The 19659-nt window shown below is 38.7% G+C and overlaps 1 protein-coding gene across 1 annotated transcript in view; it reads left to right on the top strand.

Annotated features, from left to right (window-relative positions):
* LOC137033835 (astrotactin-2-like) overlaps positions 1-19659 on the top strand; it is a 460374-nt gene that overhangs the window by 157272 nt on the left and 283443 nt on the right. The window contains exon 3 of the mRNA XM_067406219.1: positions 7043-7442. Coding sequence (XP_067262320.1) covers positions 7043-7442 — 400 coding nt within the window. The remainder of the gene's footprint in view (positions 1-7042; positions 7443-19659) is intronic.

The following is a 19659-nucleotide window of genomic DNA, read 5'->3' on the forward strand; positions in this document are numbered from 1 at the left end:
GAGGCAGCTGGCACAACACATGGCACTTAAACATCATACTGTGCGAAGAGACGGCAGCACGCAGCTCTCGGCACAGGCGTCCACTCCGACTCTAATAAGCCTGCTCGCATTTCAGAGCCGCCCAGAGATCCCTGTGGGTAACAGAGCTTCCCATATACCCACATCCCAACACCCTGGGAGTCCCAGACTGAACAGATGCTGGAACGTCTGCATGTATTGTTCTGTCCTTTGCTCTGTTCCTAAACCAGTCAGATGCCCACATAGACAGCTGCTTTCTGTCAAAGTAACCTAAAAGAATTGGAGCCTAATCCATGCCGGACAAAAATATAATTCACGCAAAATGCTCAGGACGCTCAACCAAAGTCTCATTCAAGGAAAGTCAGTTTGCTCTGCGGTCATATTTGCAACGCCTCCAGGCAGCTATTTCAGGCATGCAATACTAATTGAAAAAGAAAAAAAATCCACATGAACTCTCACAAATGTTGTTTTTTTACTATGGAATATTTTCACATTTTGTGCACGTAATATAAGCAGCTGTAGTGATGCAATGAATTTACAAATTGCTGTTTTTGTTTAGAAGGCTGGACTTGCATTACTACACTCTAAAAAATGCTGGGTTAAAAACAACCCAGTGTTTGGGTTGAAAGTTTGGCCAACCTGCTGTGTAGTTTTATTTAACTCAACTATTGTTTAAAAAATACTGTATTGCTTGCTTAATATGAACCCAAAATATGTTGGAAATCAACATTTATTAATATGTTCACATTTAATGCATAATGATTAAATAATAAACATTTATTAAACTGCTTATTAATAAATGTTCATCTTTTGATTATTAATGTTGCCTCTAGTAATTATGTGTCTGATTTTTAATTTCCAACATATTTTTGGATTCATTTTAAGCCAGACATATAGTCATTTTTAAACAATACTTGGGTTAAATAAAACTGCCCTGCACGTTGGGCAAACATTTAACCCAACCGCTGGGTTAAAACAACAAGGTTTGTCCATTTTTAACCCAGCATTTTTTAGAGTGTAGAGTCTTCATATTGTGGATTGCAGTTTCTCCCATTCACAGAATTAGGAGTAAACTGTCTAATTTCAGTATTTTACAATAATTTCTAATAAGCATATATGAATGAAGCATTTCTAATGAAGATGTTTTTTCATCAAAATTGATCTTAGTTTGTCTGCCATCTTGTATGATTTTTTTTTTTTTTTTTTTGGGTCGCAATGCTTTCTGGCATCACCCTTTGTTCAAATTATGCAGTGCTACTTCTGAATTTGGCCAATAGATTCATGCTGCACGCTGTTTGGAAAACCCTTTTTTGGCTGATAGTCATAGTCAGCTCACTCGATTTTGTCATATTATGAGCTTGCAAGATGTGTCCTTTTACTTTTGTGGCATGTGTTTTGTATGCCTGTGTCTGTGAACGTTTCATGTGATTTTTGCCAGAGAGATAAATGTAGTCTGTGCCTCTAATGTTGACGTCGACTTTGCCAGCTCTGGGAGTTGTTTTCCTGGGCGCAGATGGTAGGAACAGAGCGAAGCAGGTGCTGGGTGAGGTTCGTCTGTGTTGTTGTGTTTTTTTGTTTTTTTTTTATCCTAGAGTTTGTCCTAGAGGCATGGCTTCCTCAGCTGTGATCACCTGGTGAATAGATGACAGGGATGATTTTCACTGGCCGTCCATGTTGCCGGTGGTGTGATTTACTTTATCTGCCCTACTGTGAGGCACTTTACTCTGGGTAATGCCTCGTTAATATAATCTAATGAGAACTAGATTTAGAGAACTGGATAGAGAGTGCTGCTGCTGCCACAAGGTTAAATGCATTTCAGTAAGTCAGTATGTTTTCTCATTTGTTTTATATATATATATATATATATATATATATATATATATATATATATATATATATATATATATATATATATATAATTTTTTTTTTTTTTTTTTTTTTTTTGCACATCACTATGTGGTTGCTGTTATGGATGGTTGCAAAGGTGTTGTGAATCACCTTCATTAGTCACCAGGTGGACATTGCTTTGGAATTGACTTCAGTGGTTAGGTTTAAGAAGATGGTGTTTTAGAAGATATACTGTAGTGCGTTTGAACCAGAATGCCTACGTTCTGTTCATATTCTGTTATTTTTTGCTTGTTCTCTCCAGACTGTGCTTTGATTGTTTGAGCTGCTGGTTCAGTGTTTTGCATCTCTGTAGTGGAACACCTTCAAAAGTTATTACTAATATGCCAGATGGCCTCAGAAGTCTGTCATGCATTATGGGTTTGTTTATTCATCATTATCTTTTAAGCAGAATATTACTGGATGTCTGGAGACCTCTTGTTGCCTGGCCAGATGTTTGCTTGGGTAATGACATATCTGGTGCATGAAATTAAAAACAAAAACAAAGCAAAAAAACATAACTCACTATGTACTGATGTTTGTAGACATTCATGTACCTTACAAAATGTATTATTGTGGTAGTAGCATGGTGCAGTTTTGGTAATATCATGGTACTTGATGATTACCATTTCCATGTGCCATTGTTTTACCATAGTTTCATGATAGGACCGAAGTTAGACATGTCTCAAGCTCACTTTAAATTAGATGACATAAAAAGTCCCATTTGGGCAGCATTATTGTGCCCCTTTGTAATTCTCCTTCCTTTATCCATAACTCTTTATTTTTAAATAAAGGTGTAGACATTTTTTTTTTTTTTTTTTTTGCTTGATTCTTTTATCAGGCTCTAGCATTTCCATTTCCATTCATAACATTTGTGCCAACCGGCCCCATTGTTTTCAAGCTTAAGACAACAGACAGTGTGCACAGAGACTCCCAGGAGTGCTTGAAAGTTTAAAGAATGGCTTAGCCTCCCTCATTTTTCTGCATTTAACTTTGAGGGAAGTTTACTTTCAGTGGCTGAGCTCCTGCTGGAGATTAATGAACACATTTGGTCGGGGCTGCATTGTTCCCATCGAAAATGCCCATCTACAGCGCTATGATTTATGGACAGCCGGCAGTGCATGAGCTGTAATTTGAGAGGGGTTTGTTTTTCCTCATGAAGATGGAATTTTAAAATTCAGAGATTAATAACACCACTCTAGTCATTTTATATAGTACTGCGGGGAGATGGAGAGAGGGTAGATGGAGCGGAAGGTACAGAGCACAGATTTTAGCCTTTGGATGCCACGTGCGATAGTGGTGCGTGTGTGTGTGTGTTTATATGATTTAAGAGGACACACATTGTTAATACAATGCACACATGATTTATGAGGACATTTCCTGAGTCCTCATAAATTAATGGCTTAAAAACAAACTAAACAATGTTTTATTAAAAATGTAAAAATGCAGAAAGTTTTCTGTGATGGGTAGGTTTAGGGGTAGGGTTAGTGTAGGGGGAGAGAATGTACATTTTGTATAGTATAAAAACCATTACGCCTATGAAATATCCTCATAATGATATCCAACATGAGTGTGTTTTCAGAGGTTTTTAGTCATTGATGCCACTTTCTGCACTAATTGTGACAAAGTTATGAATCTGTGAGTAAATGTAGCATGAAATGTGCATGACATTATTTTATCAAAATATTTGAAGAGCAGTAGCTGAATATCCGTCTCGAGTAGGTCAGTGTCTGATCCTCATTTGCTTCCTCTGCTCTGCTGTGTGGTTCACATAGTTGAATTAATGCAGTGCACATTCTCATAGGAAAGAAAAAATTCAAATGAAATCTCTATGATATCTTGATTTTGTTCTTTAATTAAAATAATGGTGAGCAATGGCACACTTTTACTGATCTCTCCAGCTTCTTAGATGTTCCTTGTGAGAAACAAGTCCTACATCTCTTTCACATTTCAGAATATCTCAGTGTCTTGAAATGAGCTCAGAGGGATCTTCTCTGTGGACAGAATGAGCCCCAAATGGTCCTCATGAGTGTATTTTGGGCCTTGTCACCCCATTGGGGCGTTTGGAGTCATGACACATGCATATTATGAAAAGATCATCCAGTGAGCAATAACATTTCATATGCAATTCCATAGGCTTTTGGGAGAAAGTCTCACAAAAATACAGTACATGACACAGAGCAGAATGCAGTATTGTTTAGAATTTGGTTTTACTGTTTCATGTAATTAAAAATATTACACTCGCTTCATCTGTCAACTCAGTACCACTCTTTTTAAGAATAACTGCAGATTTGAGAGTATTACACACAAGCGGCTCAAAAGAGAAAAGGAATCTTTGATGTCCCTGACACGCCATGAAATGAGACAAACCATGGAGCAATGAATCTTCAGCTGTTTTATGTGTATTGCACCTTTAGGCCAGACACTCAAGCTGGAGAAGTAACAAGCAAAGCTCAGTGGCTCCTTACAAGATGCTGAAAACAAGAACAACGTTTGAAGTCTGTGGCCATGCATCATGTATTACTTAAGCTTACCCAAATACATGCTTAATTCTGTGCTCCTTGCTTAAATGGCAAGAGAGACTTAGCACAGCCCCTTTAAAAGCGGTTCAATTGATGGTCAGCTATTTTCTAATCATGCAAGCTCCTGTTCACCTGAATGGGGAAATACCAAAATCTCCAAAACTGTTTGCCAAGACTTTACATGTCAAATCACCATCAAATCTGACAAAATTAAATCATAAATACCAGGTTTGTTCAGCTAATGCCAACATGCATTCTAAAGTAAGTGCTGGCGTGAAGAAGATCAGGGGACTTTGTTTAGCGTACAAATTAGTTCAAGTAGGGCATTCTCATGGATCAGCATCCTTGCTAAGGGTGTCTAGTCCTGCTCCTGGGCCACTAATTTAGATTTAATCCTAACCAAACTCACCTGAACCAGCTAATCAAGGTCTTTTGAAAGTGACAGTGACGTGTGGTCAAGTATAGCATCACTTACTAAGAATTTGTGCTCTGTTTTTCACCCATCCAAGTGCACACACACAACAGTGAGTATCGAACACACACACACCGTGGGCTTCAGGTGTGTGGGCAGCCATTTTTTGCTGCAGCACCCATTGGAGATATTGGGGGTTAGGTGCCTTGCTCAAGGGCACCTCAGTTGTGGGTAATGAGAGTGGAAGAGAGTGCCATTCATTCACTTCCCACTGTACTGAGACTCAAACCCACGACTCTCTAACCATTAGGCTACAACTGCCTTCAGAATTACCAGAGAACTCCGGGCAATTGTGTTGGGGCAGGTTGAAGCTAATCTCTGCATGACATTGGCCCTCAAGGAGTCAGATTGTTCACCCCTTCTCCTTGTTGGTCCTAGCACCTAGGGGTGCCCAGTCTGGCTCCTGGAGGGCCAACCTTCTAGCCATCTTCTAGCACTCCTTAAGACCTTGTTCAAGTGTGTTTAATTAGGGTTGGAGCTAAAGTCTGCATGACATTGGCCCACCAGGAGCAGAATATCACACCCCTGTCCTTGTTGGTCCAACTCCCTGCAGAGTTTAGCTTCAACCTGCATCAACACACCTGTCTGGACACCTTTTAGAGCTCCTCAAGATCTGGTTTAGGTGTTTTATTAGGGTTGGAGCTAAACTTTGCATGACCTTAGCTGCGTCCCAATTCACAGGGAACAAAGGATGCGGACTTCAAAAGGTCATGCCTTTGAAGGCCACGAAGGTCGGAACGAGCGTTGTTAAATGGGGCGGTCTAGCCTATGGAGGATTGTTCTTGTCACCTGTGACAAGCTGCTGTTGATGAGTGCCAGTAATGTTTGTACTGATCTCTTTTGAAAGTTATATTCAACTGTCTGAAAACGAAAAGAGTTCAAGGTGAAACCCAATACTTACATTTCAAAGTGTAATTTAACTGACAATTTAAAATAAATAAATAACAATCCTGTTGTCATTAGTGCAATGAATTGTGGGGTAGGCAAGAGCATGGATGATCCATCTGTTATGCCCTTCATTGCACTGGAAATGAAATACACATTTCGAGGCTATATTTAAAGGAGCCTTTGAATTGGGACAACCTTTGTCATGCCTCTCTGATGCAGTCGGCCTTCGAATGCACCCTACAAAGGATGCAGCCTCTCAATTGGGATGCAGCTATTGGCCATCCAAAAGCAGAATTTTACACCCCTATCCTTGTTGGTCTTAGCATAGGGGTCAAGTCAAGTCAAGTCACCTTTATTTATATAGCGCTTTTTACAATGCAGATTGTGTCAAAGCAGCTTTACAGTGATAACTGGTACATAATTTTGCTCTTTAAGAATAGTGTCAATGCAGGCAGATCAAAGCACTGTTGAATAAATGTCAAGAATACTGTTGAATATCAAATGTCAAGTCAAATGTCAAGTGTCCCCAACTAAGCAAGCCAAAGGCGACAGCGGCAAGGAACCCAAACTCCAACAGTTAACATCAGGTGGCAAACAGGTGTTAAATGGAGAAAGGCTTAGTCGGGGGGCCAGTTCTCCTCTGGCGAACAGTGCTTTGTTATGATTCAGGTTGCTATCATAAGTCTGATAGGGTGTCAAATCCTGTTACTGATGGCCTGCAGAGTTTAGCATAACCTGAACCAACACACCTGTCTGGACACCTTCTAGCACTCCTCGAGACCTTGTTCAGGTGTGTTTAATTAGGGTTGTAGCTAAACTCTGCATAACTTTGGTTTTAACTTAAGTGTAAGGCTAGCCTTGTCTTCAACGACATTCTTGTCAACCTATTTTTTTGCCCTCTGATTTCAGAGGTACAGTAATTAATGGTTAGGATTTAGGGTGTGTTAAGATTAGGACAGCAATGTTGTTCCAGTACCATCAAAAAAAAAAATATTGGTTCAGGAGCACCTCCTCTACCACATCCTGGTAAATAGTATCCTGCAGAGTTTAGCTCCAATATTAATCAAACACAACTAAACCAGCAAATCAAGGTCTTCAGGATTACTAGAAACCAGAAAAGTATAGTCAAGGATTATGCCCATTAATTTTTCAATCTCCTCATTGAATCCTGAGCTGTTGTGTGGTTGTAATTTCAGTATGATGGGAAACCATGCTCTTTTTGAATTCTGACATTTCTCTTTTGTTCATTTTCATACAGGGTGGTCTGATTGCTCTTCTGTTACTTATCCTACTCTTCACGCTGGTACTCTACACCCGTCAGCGCTGGTGCAGGCGCCGCCGGGCCCCTCAGAAGAGTGCCAGCACCGAGGCCACGCATGAGATTCACTACATCCCTTCCGTTCTCTTGGGCCCTCCGCAGAGCAGGGACAGCTTCCGCGGGCCCAGACCTCTCCAGCACAGCTCTGTCATTGGCATGCCCATCCGCGAGACGCCCATCCTAGACGACTGCGATTGTGAAGAGGACGAGCAGCCTGGACATCTGCTGGATGGGAAAGCACATTTGGAAGATGACTTGTGCAGCCAGGGGACCCACAGCGTGGACAGTCTAGGGAAAGGGATGGGAGAGGCCAACCACAAACATAGTCTGGATAACAGAGGTAAGCGCTTCAGCGTTACTGTATCATAGTGTCTATTTTCTATTAGATCCAGCAGATAAATTCTGAGAATACATGTGGGCAGTTGAGATACCTGGATCTGATCGCAAAGAGATTTTAAGTGTTTGCAAGGCTATCCCAAAGTTCTCTTGGATAACAGTGAGGTATTATCTGCCTGGCCAAATAGAAATTTCTGGAGCAACATTCAGATTTTAGGGATTGGTATTTAGAGACTTGAGTATTACAGTCAACCTATCATTTTCTTATGATTTCCAAGGTAGAGGTAGAGTTAAAACTATAATTGTGTTCCAGCACAAAGTATCATGCTCATGCTTATGTGGTGAGTTGTATCATCCCTTCATCGTCACAGTTAAAGTTTACTCTTTATCCTTGAAGCCACATGCTGACCTCAGAAACAGAGTATCCAGTGTACATTAAATCGAAGTTCATATTATCATCAGAGTGCTGGTAAAGTGCTTTCTCCATTGTTTAGCATGCTTATGATAGCTGTGATGGGAAAGTTTTTTTTTCTTCTTCTCTCATCTCTTTCTAGTGACACTGATGTAGCACATTTGAGCATATCTGGGGGTTTGATGTGAAGTCACCTGCCAACCGCAGGCTAATTATAGCCATTGACCTGAATTCATTGTAAGATTGAGAGAACCAGGCAAGAGAAAGCCAATGACTCTTAGTTGATGAGTTGGTTAGATCACCCTCCCAGGAGAGAACGGTCAAGGTCAAAATGTCCCATTACAAGACGTATCTATCTATCTATCTATCCGTCCATACAATCATTCAATCAATCGGTCTATCATCTATCTATCTATCTATCTATCTATCTATCTATCTATCTATCTATCTATCTATCTATCTATCTATCTATCTATCTATCTATCTATCTATCTATCTATCTATCTATCTATCTATCTATCTATCTATCTATCTATCTCTTCAGTTAGTATAAAATGTCACACTTGACAGTCATCCCGCAGTGATTTTTTTTTATTTTTTATTATTATTATTATGGTAAAACAAAGCATTTATATATTACCGTAAAGCAAAACATTATTTATCTTGTTTTTAAATGTCTCTGTTTCCGAGAATTGAACTCATTTTGATGTGTCAATAACAAAGATATATGAGTTGTTTAACAATGTAAATTAAGTGTGTTTTGCATTTGATTTAGTCATTAGTTGTGCGTACAGTCCTCATGCACTGTAATTTATAACAGAGAGCCTTCAGTGTCATTGGAAAAAAATGAAAATGAGCCCGTGAACTGAGAACTGAGGCCTGATTAAAGATGATAATGGTTCTACAATCAAAAATCTGGCCTGTTAAGTAGATCGCAAGTGGTATAAAGGTCACATTGATCAATTTCGGTCTAATTACTTCAGCTCTATATTGGTTTTCTTTAAGTATAAAATGATTCAAGACAACAAGACAATATGTGTAATTTTTCATAAAAATTAAAATGCATTGTCGTTTATAATTTCAGGGTAAAATTCTCCATCTGACTTCACATTTATTTTATTGAAGTAGTTATGCTCATTTTCATTTGTGTTATGCTGTTTAGCTAATGCTTACTCCATTATTGTAGTGGCATGTCTAATTTTGTCTGTGTGGGAAACACAGTGCTCTTTCTGCATGTGTTTATAAGCCATAATCTTTTAACAGGTAATACACAGGTGCTGTCCTCTAATGCCGGATGTTATCAGTGAATTTAGGGGCAATCGCAGCTGGCAGTTTTTCACTGTAAATTGAATAGGAATTATCTTGCTGTGTGTCTTTAATTACCCACTGATGCAACTGGATTTTAGCAAAGGACGATCATTGTACTTGTCTTTTTTGCATTAAAGTATAGTCTACAACATAACGTTTTGGAAAAGATCTGTTGTTTACTTTATTTAAGTGTGCGGTGCAGTTTAATTGGCTCTTGCCCATGGCGCTGATATTGGCGCGTGTCTGCGGATGAAGGATGAGGATCCATCTGAGTGATGTTGACAAACAGAAGGAGGTAGAGGCCTGAATAAATAATGAAGCACATTTTCCTGGCATCAGGCCCGCACTTGCTCCAGGACTTCCGTATCGGATCCAGCTCTCCAGCATTCATTTTTATTTCAATTAATATGAACGTACACATCACAATACTCCTCATTTAAATAATTCTCGCCTCAAGGCATATGCAAAGAAAAGTTGGTTGAGTTGTGTTGAAACATTTCCCAAACATGCTCAAAGCTGTTGACCAATCACAACACGCTGGTCCAGCCAACCAATCAGAGCACATTGTGCTTTTCAGAAGGAGGGGCTTCATAGAGACAGGAACTAAACAGAGCGTTACTGACAGACTGGGAAGAGAGGAGCTGCAACAATGGAGAATATGAGGAAATAATGTGTTTTTGAACATTAAAGCATGCAAACTTAGCAAAATCAAGACTTTGTAAAAGGGCATAAAAGTCAAGAACTTGGGATGTTTGCCTGTGTAAAACCCCAACAACCACCAAGAAAATTCTAGTAATCAAAAAGCATATATATATATATATATATATATATATATATATATATATATATATATATCAAATTTTTCCTGGGCAAAAGTGGTGGTCTGTTCATCTTGTTGTCCCCTCATGACAGTAACAATATTTCTGCTTTTTAATAAAGCCGTCTTTCACTTAATCACTACTCATGAATTATTGTCCTCTAAACAATAAATAAACACACCACACCAGTGTAAAGGGCTGGACTCAGTCCGACAGGGGCTTCTCTCTGCGGATAGAGAGGGGGAGTTATTCTGCTTTGTGCTTTTCACAGCTTCACTTGTGCATAATTGATTGTGTGGGATAGGAATCTGTCGAGGGAGTTTGATCCCTGAATAATCAAGCCTCAGTCATTTCAGGTCTGGAGATGAAGTCGTGAGGTTGTGAGTGTGTGTCCTGTGTTGCTTACAGCTGCATTCATGCATTTTCAATTCATGCATATATACTTTAACATAATTTTTATTGCCAGTAAACTGGATTGTTTTGCATTGTAAACCATTCAGGGACCAGTTTTATGAAAAATGGCCCAACGGTGAGGGAAATACCATCAAGTAATAAAGAAAATATAGGAGCTGTGTGATGGGAAAAAATGTAATCATCAAAACCTCCTGCCAGCGTATAAAGTATACGGGTACATTTCAGATCCTACTCTAGAAAATATTAATTCATCATCAATTTTGTTTGAGTGTAATTAAAAATGCATGTATGATATAAATTTTTGCGCTTATTACAGTGTAATATATATATATATATATTACCCAATAGCCGGGTAAAAATCTAACATTGCAGTGTTAAGAGAACATGGAAGTAAACAAATGTGAACGACGCTCTGTACAGTTGACGGTCAGTGTTGCATCATCTCAAAAGTTTCAACCTTTCCACTGTAAATATTCAAGCGCTAGAAGACGCAAAAGGGAATTTGTTACTCACACGCTGGTGGGAAGTTCAAAATCCCAAAAATCTGAAGCATGCACCCTTAAACCCGCGTCTCAGACAGCGTGCAAATACTAAGTTGAGCTCTCTATCGTGCATTATTGTGCTTGAACGGACAAATTCAATAAAAAAATGCCCGTGTCGGCGATTATCCCAGTAAACATAGCCGGTTATGTCTTCAGTTGAGAAAGAAAACGCATGATCCGTGTATGCATTCGCTCTTAAAGTGACAGCAGCATAATAATCCTGCTGCTGTGCTGTCTGCGTTTTTTAACAATGATTCATTATGTTGACGTAATTTCAACTGAAACAAGAAGACAGGGCAGGATATATCAAACAGCTCCACCCCCTTTTTCAAAACAGGACCGGAGCGGACTGTGCTCGCGCTGCAGCGGTTCACGTGACACTAACAAGAAAACGGACTTCATTCGCGTCACTGGAACTGTCTGAATTGTTCCCTATTTTCTATACAGTACAGGGCCTCCAGATAAAAACTAGTAAATGTGTGAACAAATGCCCGATTTCAGCCGCAGATCCAGCATCTGTTTATAGTGTATGAGGGGCGGGACTTCAGATTCTAGAGAGCATTTGATTGGACAGAAGATGAAGTCCTCAGAGATGTCATGATTTTAGCTGAAGTGAGAGACTGTACGTTTTGAATGCTTATATCTCCTAAATGCGAATTTTGTCATTGTTTTGAAACACACCAGCTTATTCATAACATTAAGGCTAACATATTCATACTGAAAGCTAAAAAAACTTTTTTGATTTCAGGGGGATTTTAATGTTAACCAAACAACAAAGCAAAAGGGGAAGAAAAAAAAAAATGCACTGCTCTAACTTAAAAACAAAAAAAAAAAAAAAAAAAACGGATGTGAAGACTATGCAGTGTTATTTATTTGATTAGCCTATTAAAACTTGGACCTGCATGAAAAGCACTGTTTATTTAATTTGTATCATATTTATTTGTGCTGTTGTTTGTAATTTGATTATTTGTTCTTATTTTATTACTGACTGTTTACTTGTCTTTAAAAATGTAGTAGTTTTAGCTTTGGTATTGAAATTGGAATAATAGAGGATTGTGAATTTCCTAAGTACATGTATCTAAAATATTGGTGTCATAACTGCCTATTTTTGTTTCATGGCTGGTAAAAAGTAGTTTTGGCTGGTAATTAATCATAATGGGTGCAACCAAGACCCTTTCACCAACTCAGGTAAATCTTCAGTACAGCTGAATAATTGACGGCTGTCATCTTGTTCTCCCGCTCGGCTGTTTGGAAAGTAGGCAGATGGACGGACGTTGAATTAAGTGTTCCTGAACGCAGCGATGGGTCGTCAACCTCTCTCTGCGTGTGAGGCAAAGACCACAATTACCATCAAATCATATTTACCATTCATCAGAGAGAGAGAGAGAGAGAGAGAGAGAGCAGTGCTGACAACAGTGAGATGAAGATGTGCTCAGTGTGTGTGTGTGTTTTGCCTGAAGGCAGATGAATGCATATGGATCTTCAAAATTTTGTGCATCATGAAAATGAAAGATAAAGATGAACATGACTACCTATCCATTTTAAAGGGAACTTATTTTAACCAATTAACAGGTTTTTACAGTCTTTTTCTGGTGAAAATATTATTATTTGTGAGTAGTTCTATTGAAAGTCTATCCTTAGATTTGTGTTCGTTCCATACCGGGACCTTGAACTTCCTGTACGGATCAGGACTCTTCCTGGGGTCTTTAATACAGAGTCTCCCAGCGGAAGGAACTCCTGCAGGTGTCGTCTAAATCCTCTGAGACTGGCGACGCAGGCAGGGATGCTGCTGGACGGATCAGATAGCAGGCGTCCTGCGTGGAAATTCTGGCCTTGTTTCAGGGTTCAGTAGCCGTTCACAGTGACAGCATCAGATGTGTGTTAACCGCTGTGAGAAGGGACCGGCGGAGAGGAGAGTTGATTTGAGTTTTTCTGGAAGGAAGTGCTGGCCTTTGCTCTAACCCTCATTCTGGTCAGACGGATGCTTGTGTCCTGTGTGTGTTTTTCTGCAGGCAGGGCTGTCAGGGGCTTTGTAAGCTCTGGATGTGCTCCGGGTGTCAAACACAAGAATACGCCTCACTTTTATTAGATCGAGATGGAGAGGGATTTACAAAACACATACTGACAAACACTGATATCAAATGAACTCTGTTTCTCATATATGAGGTTAATGTTACATGAAAATAAATAAATAAATAAAATAAAAATAAATTCTATCAAAATTCTTAAAACAAGATTAAAAAAAAAAACTAAGATTGTAAGGCTTATTTTTAGAGAATATATCTTGAATATAAGTGCATTTTGTGCCACTGGCAAGTTTTTCTTTCACTTTCTTTAAGCATAATTTTGAAAAAGTAGAGAAATAATCTGCTAAATGTATGAAGACATATAGTTATTACATAAATAGTCATAATTATGACAGAAAAAATACTTTTTGAGATACTAAGTCATAATTATGGTATGAAATGTCAAAATGGTGAGATAAAAAGTAATAATTATGACATATCGAAATTATAACATTAAGTCAAAATAATGGCATCAGTCGCATTATGACAAAAAGTCAAAATTATGAGATAAAAAAGTAGTTTAAACCATAGCATACAATTACGACAAAATTCCAAAATTAAGAAATAAATCAAGAAATAAGTCACAAAAATTCTAATTTATAAGATGAAAAGTTATAGTTATGACACAAAAAGTCAAAATTATTAGATAAAAAGTCAATTATGACACAAAAAGTCATAGTTATGACACAAAAAAGTCAAAATTTTTGATTTTTTTCCAGTATATGGAGATGTACGTCCACACAAAACTATTGCTATATTCAGACACAATATTTCTCCTCTTAAGCAAACAGTAATGACTTGTGTTACTCACAGGTCTCTAATTTGTAGTCCAAGTTAAGCCCCACTCAATATCTTACAATCCTCAAATCGATTTTCGTTTTTTTTTTTTTTTTTTTTTTTTTTTTTTTTTACATGTGTCCTCATTGCCATTCGAGTCTCAGACCTAACTTTCCATCTTTCACACACACACACTTGCACAACATATAGTACCAACAGCGGCCCTGTGGAGAAGTACAAGTCAGGTGGATTCATATTGTGCTGCATCACTGTAAACTATCACTGCATTTCACTTAAGAGCCGTGTGAGACTTGTTGTATAAATAGACATTTGCAAGAAAACATAGTATGAATCAGGATCTTTTTCTGTAGTCTTTATCGGTTCATTGATAATGATTATATGAATGAAAGCTTTGGTTTTGGTCTTTGGTTTTAGTTGGTGTGAAGCAGGTAATTGTTCTCAGCCGGAGAGTTGAAGATACACACATTGAGCATCACTTAGAAATGAAAATCTTTTCTTATTTGGTAAATATTTGTCAGTCTGCTAACATGGAGCTGGTCATTAATGGCATTGCAGATATGCATTGTTTTGGGCATAGTTAAATAAGTATTCATGTTTTCAATGTAAAATGGTTCAGAAATGTAAGATTTTAAGTGTGCAGGGAATACAAAGTGTAAAAATAAAAGCTCATTATGAGTAAAAGGTTTTTTATTACAGCTTGCAGATCTTTGCTTCACCACCGGCTATTTGATTCACGGGGGGCAGATGTGCTAAAACTCTGAGAAACGACAGTGCCATGCGTACGCTTCATACATTTAGATGCATTTTCTGGCCAAAATGGGTTATTTTTCAAACCGTTATGAAAGGATTCGGCCTAAAGTATGACAGACATAAAGTATAAACTCTCATTTCTCTTTATCGATCTGTGAAGACTGCTAGATAGAAGCTTGCACATCTTAATTTGTGTTGAGTATGTTAGATCTGTATGTGTTCATGTTGACATATTTTTGAAAATATACAATATATGTCTTGATATTTATCTAAAAGCTCTTAAACGGATACATCAAGACAAAATGTTTATTGAAAGACATATTAAGTCTAGTATCAAGGCACTTGTTATCACCGTTCATCACTTCATTACCATAGAATATTTAATTATTGTTATTTAAATGCATCAGTGTCACAATACGATAAAGCCGACATACACTACCATTCTAGATTGGGGTCGGTATGTTTTTTGGGTAACACTTATATAATATTTTGCATTATAAAAGTATTTTAATGCATTAATTATGCCTTGTAATGCACCTTATAAAGCATTGTATGTTCTTATGAATAATTGCAACCAAAGTTATAATACATAATAATACTTTTGTTAGGCCTTCAGAAAGTATAATGCTTTAAAACACATGACAAAACAACCATTTTCAGGTGTAACAAGGAATTTGCAAATATTACAATGCATTTTAACTTTGGTTCCAATTATTTATGGGAACATAAAATGCTTAAGGTGCATAATTAATGCATTAAAAATACTTTAATAGTGTAATAAGAAGATATAATGAATGAAAATGTACATTATGAATACAAAATAATGCATTATACATAAGGCGTTAAGTAAAGTTTTACCTTTTTAATACTTTTGAAAGAAGTCTCTTCTGCTCACCAAGACTGTGATTATTTCATCAAAAATACAGTAAAAATGTCAAATAATTTTACAATTTAAAACAGCTGTTTTCTATGTGAATATATAGTAAAGTGTAATTTATTCCTGTGATCAAAGCTGAATTGTCAGCATCATTACTCCAGTCTTCAGTGTCACATGATCCTTCAGAAATCATTTTAATGATTTATCTATGCTGATTTGCTGCTCCAGAAACATTTCTTACATTATTACGTAAGTTATTATTAAGTTTACATTTTTTGTGGAAACCATGATACATGTTTTTCAGGATTATTTTGATGAAGAGAAAGTTTCATTGAGTGTTGATAGTTTCAGCTGAATTGCAGAATAAAGCACTGACTCTACATGAAGACAGAAATCTAATTTTCTGATGATTTATTCCCTTAACACTCTCATACTTGCAGCGGTATTCTCAAGAAACGATTGTAGTGATATGGTTAAGTTTAGGAAACTTGACCAAATTAACGCAATGCTCACTTTAAGCAAAATCTCAATGTAAACACTCACCCGGCCATAGCTGACAATGCAGGAGATTTTATTTTATTGCTTGCTTTCAATGAACGTTCTGCTCATGAATGCTTGTATGCCCTCAGTTTGCTGCACAGGCATATGCATGCAAGCGTTTTTTTGTTTGGCTCTGTTTAAACGCGTGGACGCCTCTGTCACAGCGTTCGCTTGTTTTGCCGCAGACAGATTATCCTTCCACCGACAGTCACTTTAGAAATAAATTCTTTCCGCTGCGGCTCTACTGTGTAGCTGGAAGCTGAAGCCACTGACAGCCGCCATTAAATGACACAGATGAATGGAGGGATTTTACATGGAAGATGCAACACAGATATACTCTCACAACATTATCCTGCTCGCTCTCTCGCTTTAAATATGATACACACAGAGCATCAGTCCTCCTCGAGCTCTTTATCAATTACCTGCGATGACTTCCTTCCCACATGCGCTGGCTGCTCTGAATATATCTGCAGGCTGCTCTCGCTTAGAAGTTCTCCACTGACTCCAGGTTCAAATTATTATTAGTCTGGTGTGTATCACCTGTTGCTAGGTTTAAAGAAGGAGTCATAGAGATCACTTAGGTATGTTGTTTTCACTATTAGGCAAGTTCTCAAGTGCTGATTTTTTTGTTGTTTGTTTGTTTGTTTGTCTGGGGGGGGGGGGGGTTGCACTGAGAGCTGCTGTGTGTGGTGCGAAAGCAGTGCACATTAAATAAGCCATTCATACACTCTAAAGAACAACCGAAAAACAACAAATTTGGAAGACAACCAAATTTGGAAAAATGCTGTGACTGACTCCATAACCTGTTCATAAATAATCAGTGTACAGTTTTGAGATCATATTTTAACATCCTAAGTATTTATATTATGTATCTTTTTGAATAAAATCATAACATTTTATGCTAGGCATCAGGCATTTTCATCACACAAAAAGATTGATGCGAGACTCTTTTAGGTGACTCACATCACACCGCTGTATGTTGCTTTGCATAAAATAAAATGATATACAGAACAATAACAAATTTTTAGATACAATAAAATGTACACAAACCTGTATTTTACCGAAGACATGCACCAATTTGACGGAGCTGCACTGCTCTGTCCTGAGGAGGGAGCTAAAAGCCTGTGATAAATAACTCAAGTTCTTGATTATTACGTCTGACTCAGGATCTGGGTAACTCAAAAACTACCCAACTACTGGGTTGTTATATCTGACCCAGGATTTGTGTAACACAAAAACTACCCAAACACTGGGTTGTTACATCTGACCCAGGATCTGTGTAACTCAAAAACTACCCAAAAAATGGGTTGTTACATCTGACCCAGGATGTGTGTAACACAAAATCTACCCAAACACTGGGTTGTTACATCTGACCCAGGGACTGGGTAACACAAAATCTACCCAAACACTGGGTTGTTACGTCTGACCAAGGATGTTTATAACACAAAAACTACCCAAACACTGGGTTGTTACATCTGACCCAGGATGTGTGTAACTCAAAAAAACTACCCAAAAAATGGGTTGTTACATCTGACCCAGGATCTGTGTAACTCAAAAACTACCCAAACACTGGGTGGTTACGTCTGACCCAGGATGTGTGTAACACAAAATCTACCCAAAAAATGGGTTGTTACATCTGACCCAGGATGTGTGTAACACAAAAACTACCCAAACACTGGGTTGTTACGTCTGACCCAGGATCTGGGTAACTCAAAAACTACCCAAACGCTGGGTTGTTACATCTGACCCAGGGACTGGGTAACACAAAATCTACCCAAACACTGGGTTGTTATATCTGACCAAGGATTTGTGTAACACAAAAACTACCCAAACACTTGGTTGTTACATCTGACCCAGGATCTGTATAACTCAAAAACTACCCAAAAATGGGTTGTTACGTCTGACCCAGGATCTGGGTAACTCAAAAACTACCCAAATGCTGGGTTGTTACATCTGACCCAGGGACTGGGTAACACAAAATCTACCCAAACACTGGGTTGTTACGTCTGACCAAGGATGTTTATAACACAAAAACTACCCAAGCACTGGGTTGTTACGTCTGACCCAGGATGTGTGTAACACAAAAACTACCCAAACACTGGGTTGTTACGTCTGACCCAGGATCTGGGTAACTCAAAAACTACCCAAACGCTGGGTTGTTACGTCTGACCCAGGATGTGTGTAACACAAAATCTACCCAAAAAATGGGTTGTTACATCTGACCCAGGATGTGTGTAACACAAAAACTACCCAAACACTGGGTTGTTACATCTGACCCAGGATGTGTGTAACACAAAAACTACCCAAACACTGGGTTGTTACGTCTGACCCAGGATCTGGGTAACTCAAAAACTACCCAAACGCTGGGTTGTTACATCTGACCCAGGATGTGTGTAACACAAAATCTACCCAAACACTGGGTTGTTACGTCTGACCAAGGATGTTTATAACACAAAAACTACCCAACCACTGGGTTGTTACGTCTGACCCAGGATGTGTGTAACACAAAAACTACCCAAACACTGGGTTGTTACATCTGACCCAGGATCTGGGTAACTCAAAAACTACCCAAACGCTGGGTTGTTACGTCTGACCCAGGATGTGTGTAACACAAAATCTACCCAAAAGATGGGTTGTTACATCTGACCCAGGATGTGTGTAACACAAAATCTACCCAAACACTGGGTTGTTACGTCTGACCCAGGATGTTTGTAACACAAAAACTACCCAACCACTGGGTTGTTACGTCTGACCCAGGATCTGAGTAACTCAAAAACTACCCAAACGCTGGGTTGTTACATCTGACCCAGGGACTGGGTAACACAAAATCTACCCAAACACTGGGTTGTTACGTCTGACCCAGGATGTGTGTAACACAAAAACTACCCAACTACTGGGTTGTTACATCTGACCCAGGATTTGTGTAACACAAAAACTACCCAAACACTGGGTTGTTACGTCTGACCCAGGATGTTTGTGACACAAAAACTACCCAAACGCTGGGTTGTTACATCTGACCCAGGGACTGGGTAACACAAAATCTACCCAAACACTAGGTTGTTACGTCTGACCCAGGATGTGTGTAACACAAAAACTACCCAACTACTGGGTTGTTATATCTGACCCAGGATTTGTGTAACACAAAAACTACCCAAACACTGGGTTGTTACATCTGACCAAGGATGTTTGTGACACAAAAACTACCCAAACGCTGGGTTGTTACATCTGACCCAGGGACTGGGTAACACAAAATCTACCCAAACGCTGGGTTGTTACATCTGACCCAGGATGTGTGTAACACAAAAACTACCCAAACACTGGGTTGTTACGTCTGACCCAGGATCTGGGTAACTCAAAAACTACCCAAACACTGGGTTGTTACGTCTGACCCAGGATCTGGGTAACTCAAAAACTACCCAAACGCTGGGTTGTTACGTCTGACCCAGGATGTGTGTAACACAAAATCTTCCCAAATAATGGGTTGTTACATCTGACCCAGGATGTGTGTAACACAAAAACTACCCAAACACTGGGTTGTTACGTCTGACCCAGGATCTGGGTAACTCAAAAACTACCCAAACGCTGGGTTGTTACATCTGACCCAGGGACTGGGTAACACAAAATCTACCCAAACACTGGGTTGTTACGTCTGACCAAGGATGTTTATAACACAAAAACTACCCAACCACTGGGTTG

Source organism: Chanodichthys erythropterus, chromosome 13 (genome assembly GCF_024489055.1).
Source record: "Chanodichthys erythropterus isolate Z2021 chromosome 13, ASM2448905v1, whole genome shotgun sequence".
NCBI lineage: Eukaryota > Metazoa > Chordata > Actinopteri > Cypriniformes > Xenocyprididae > Chanodichthys > Chanodichthys erythropterus.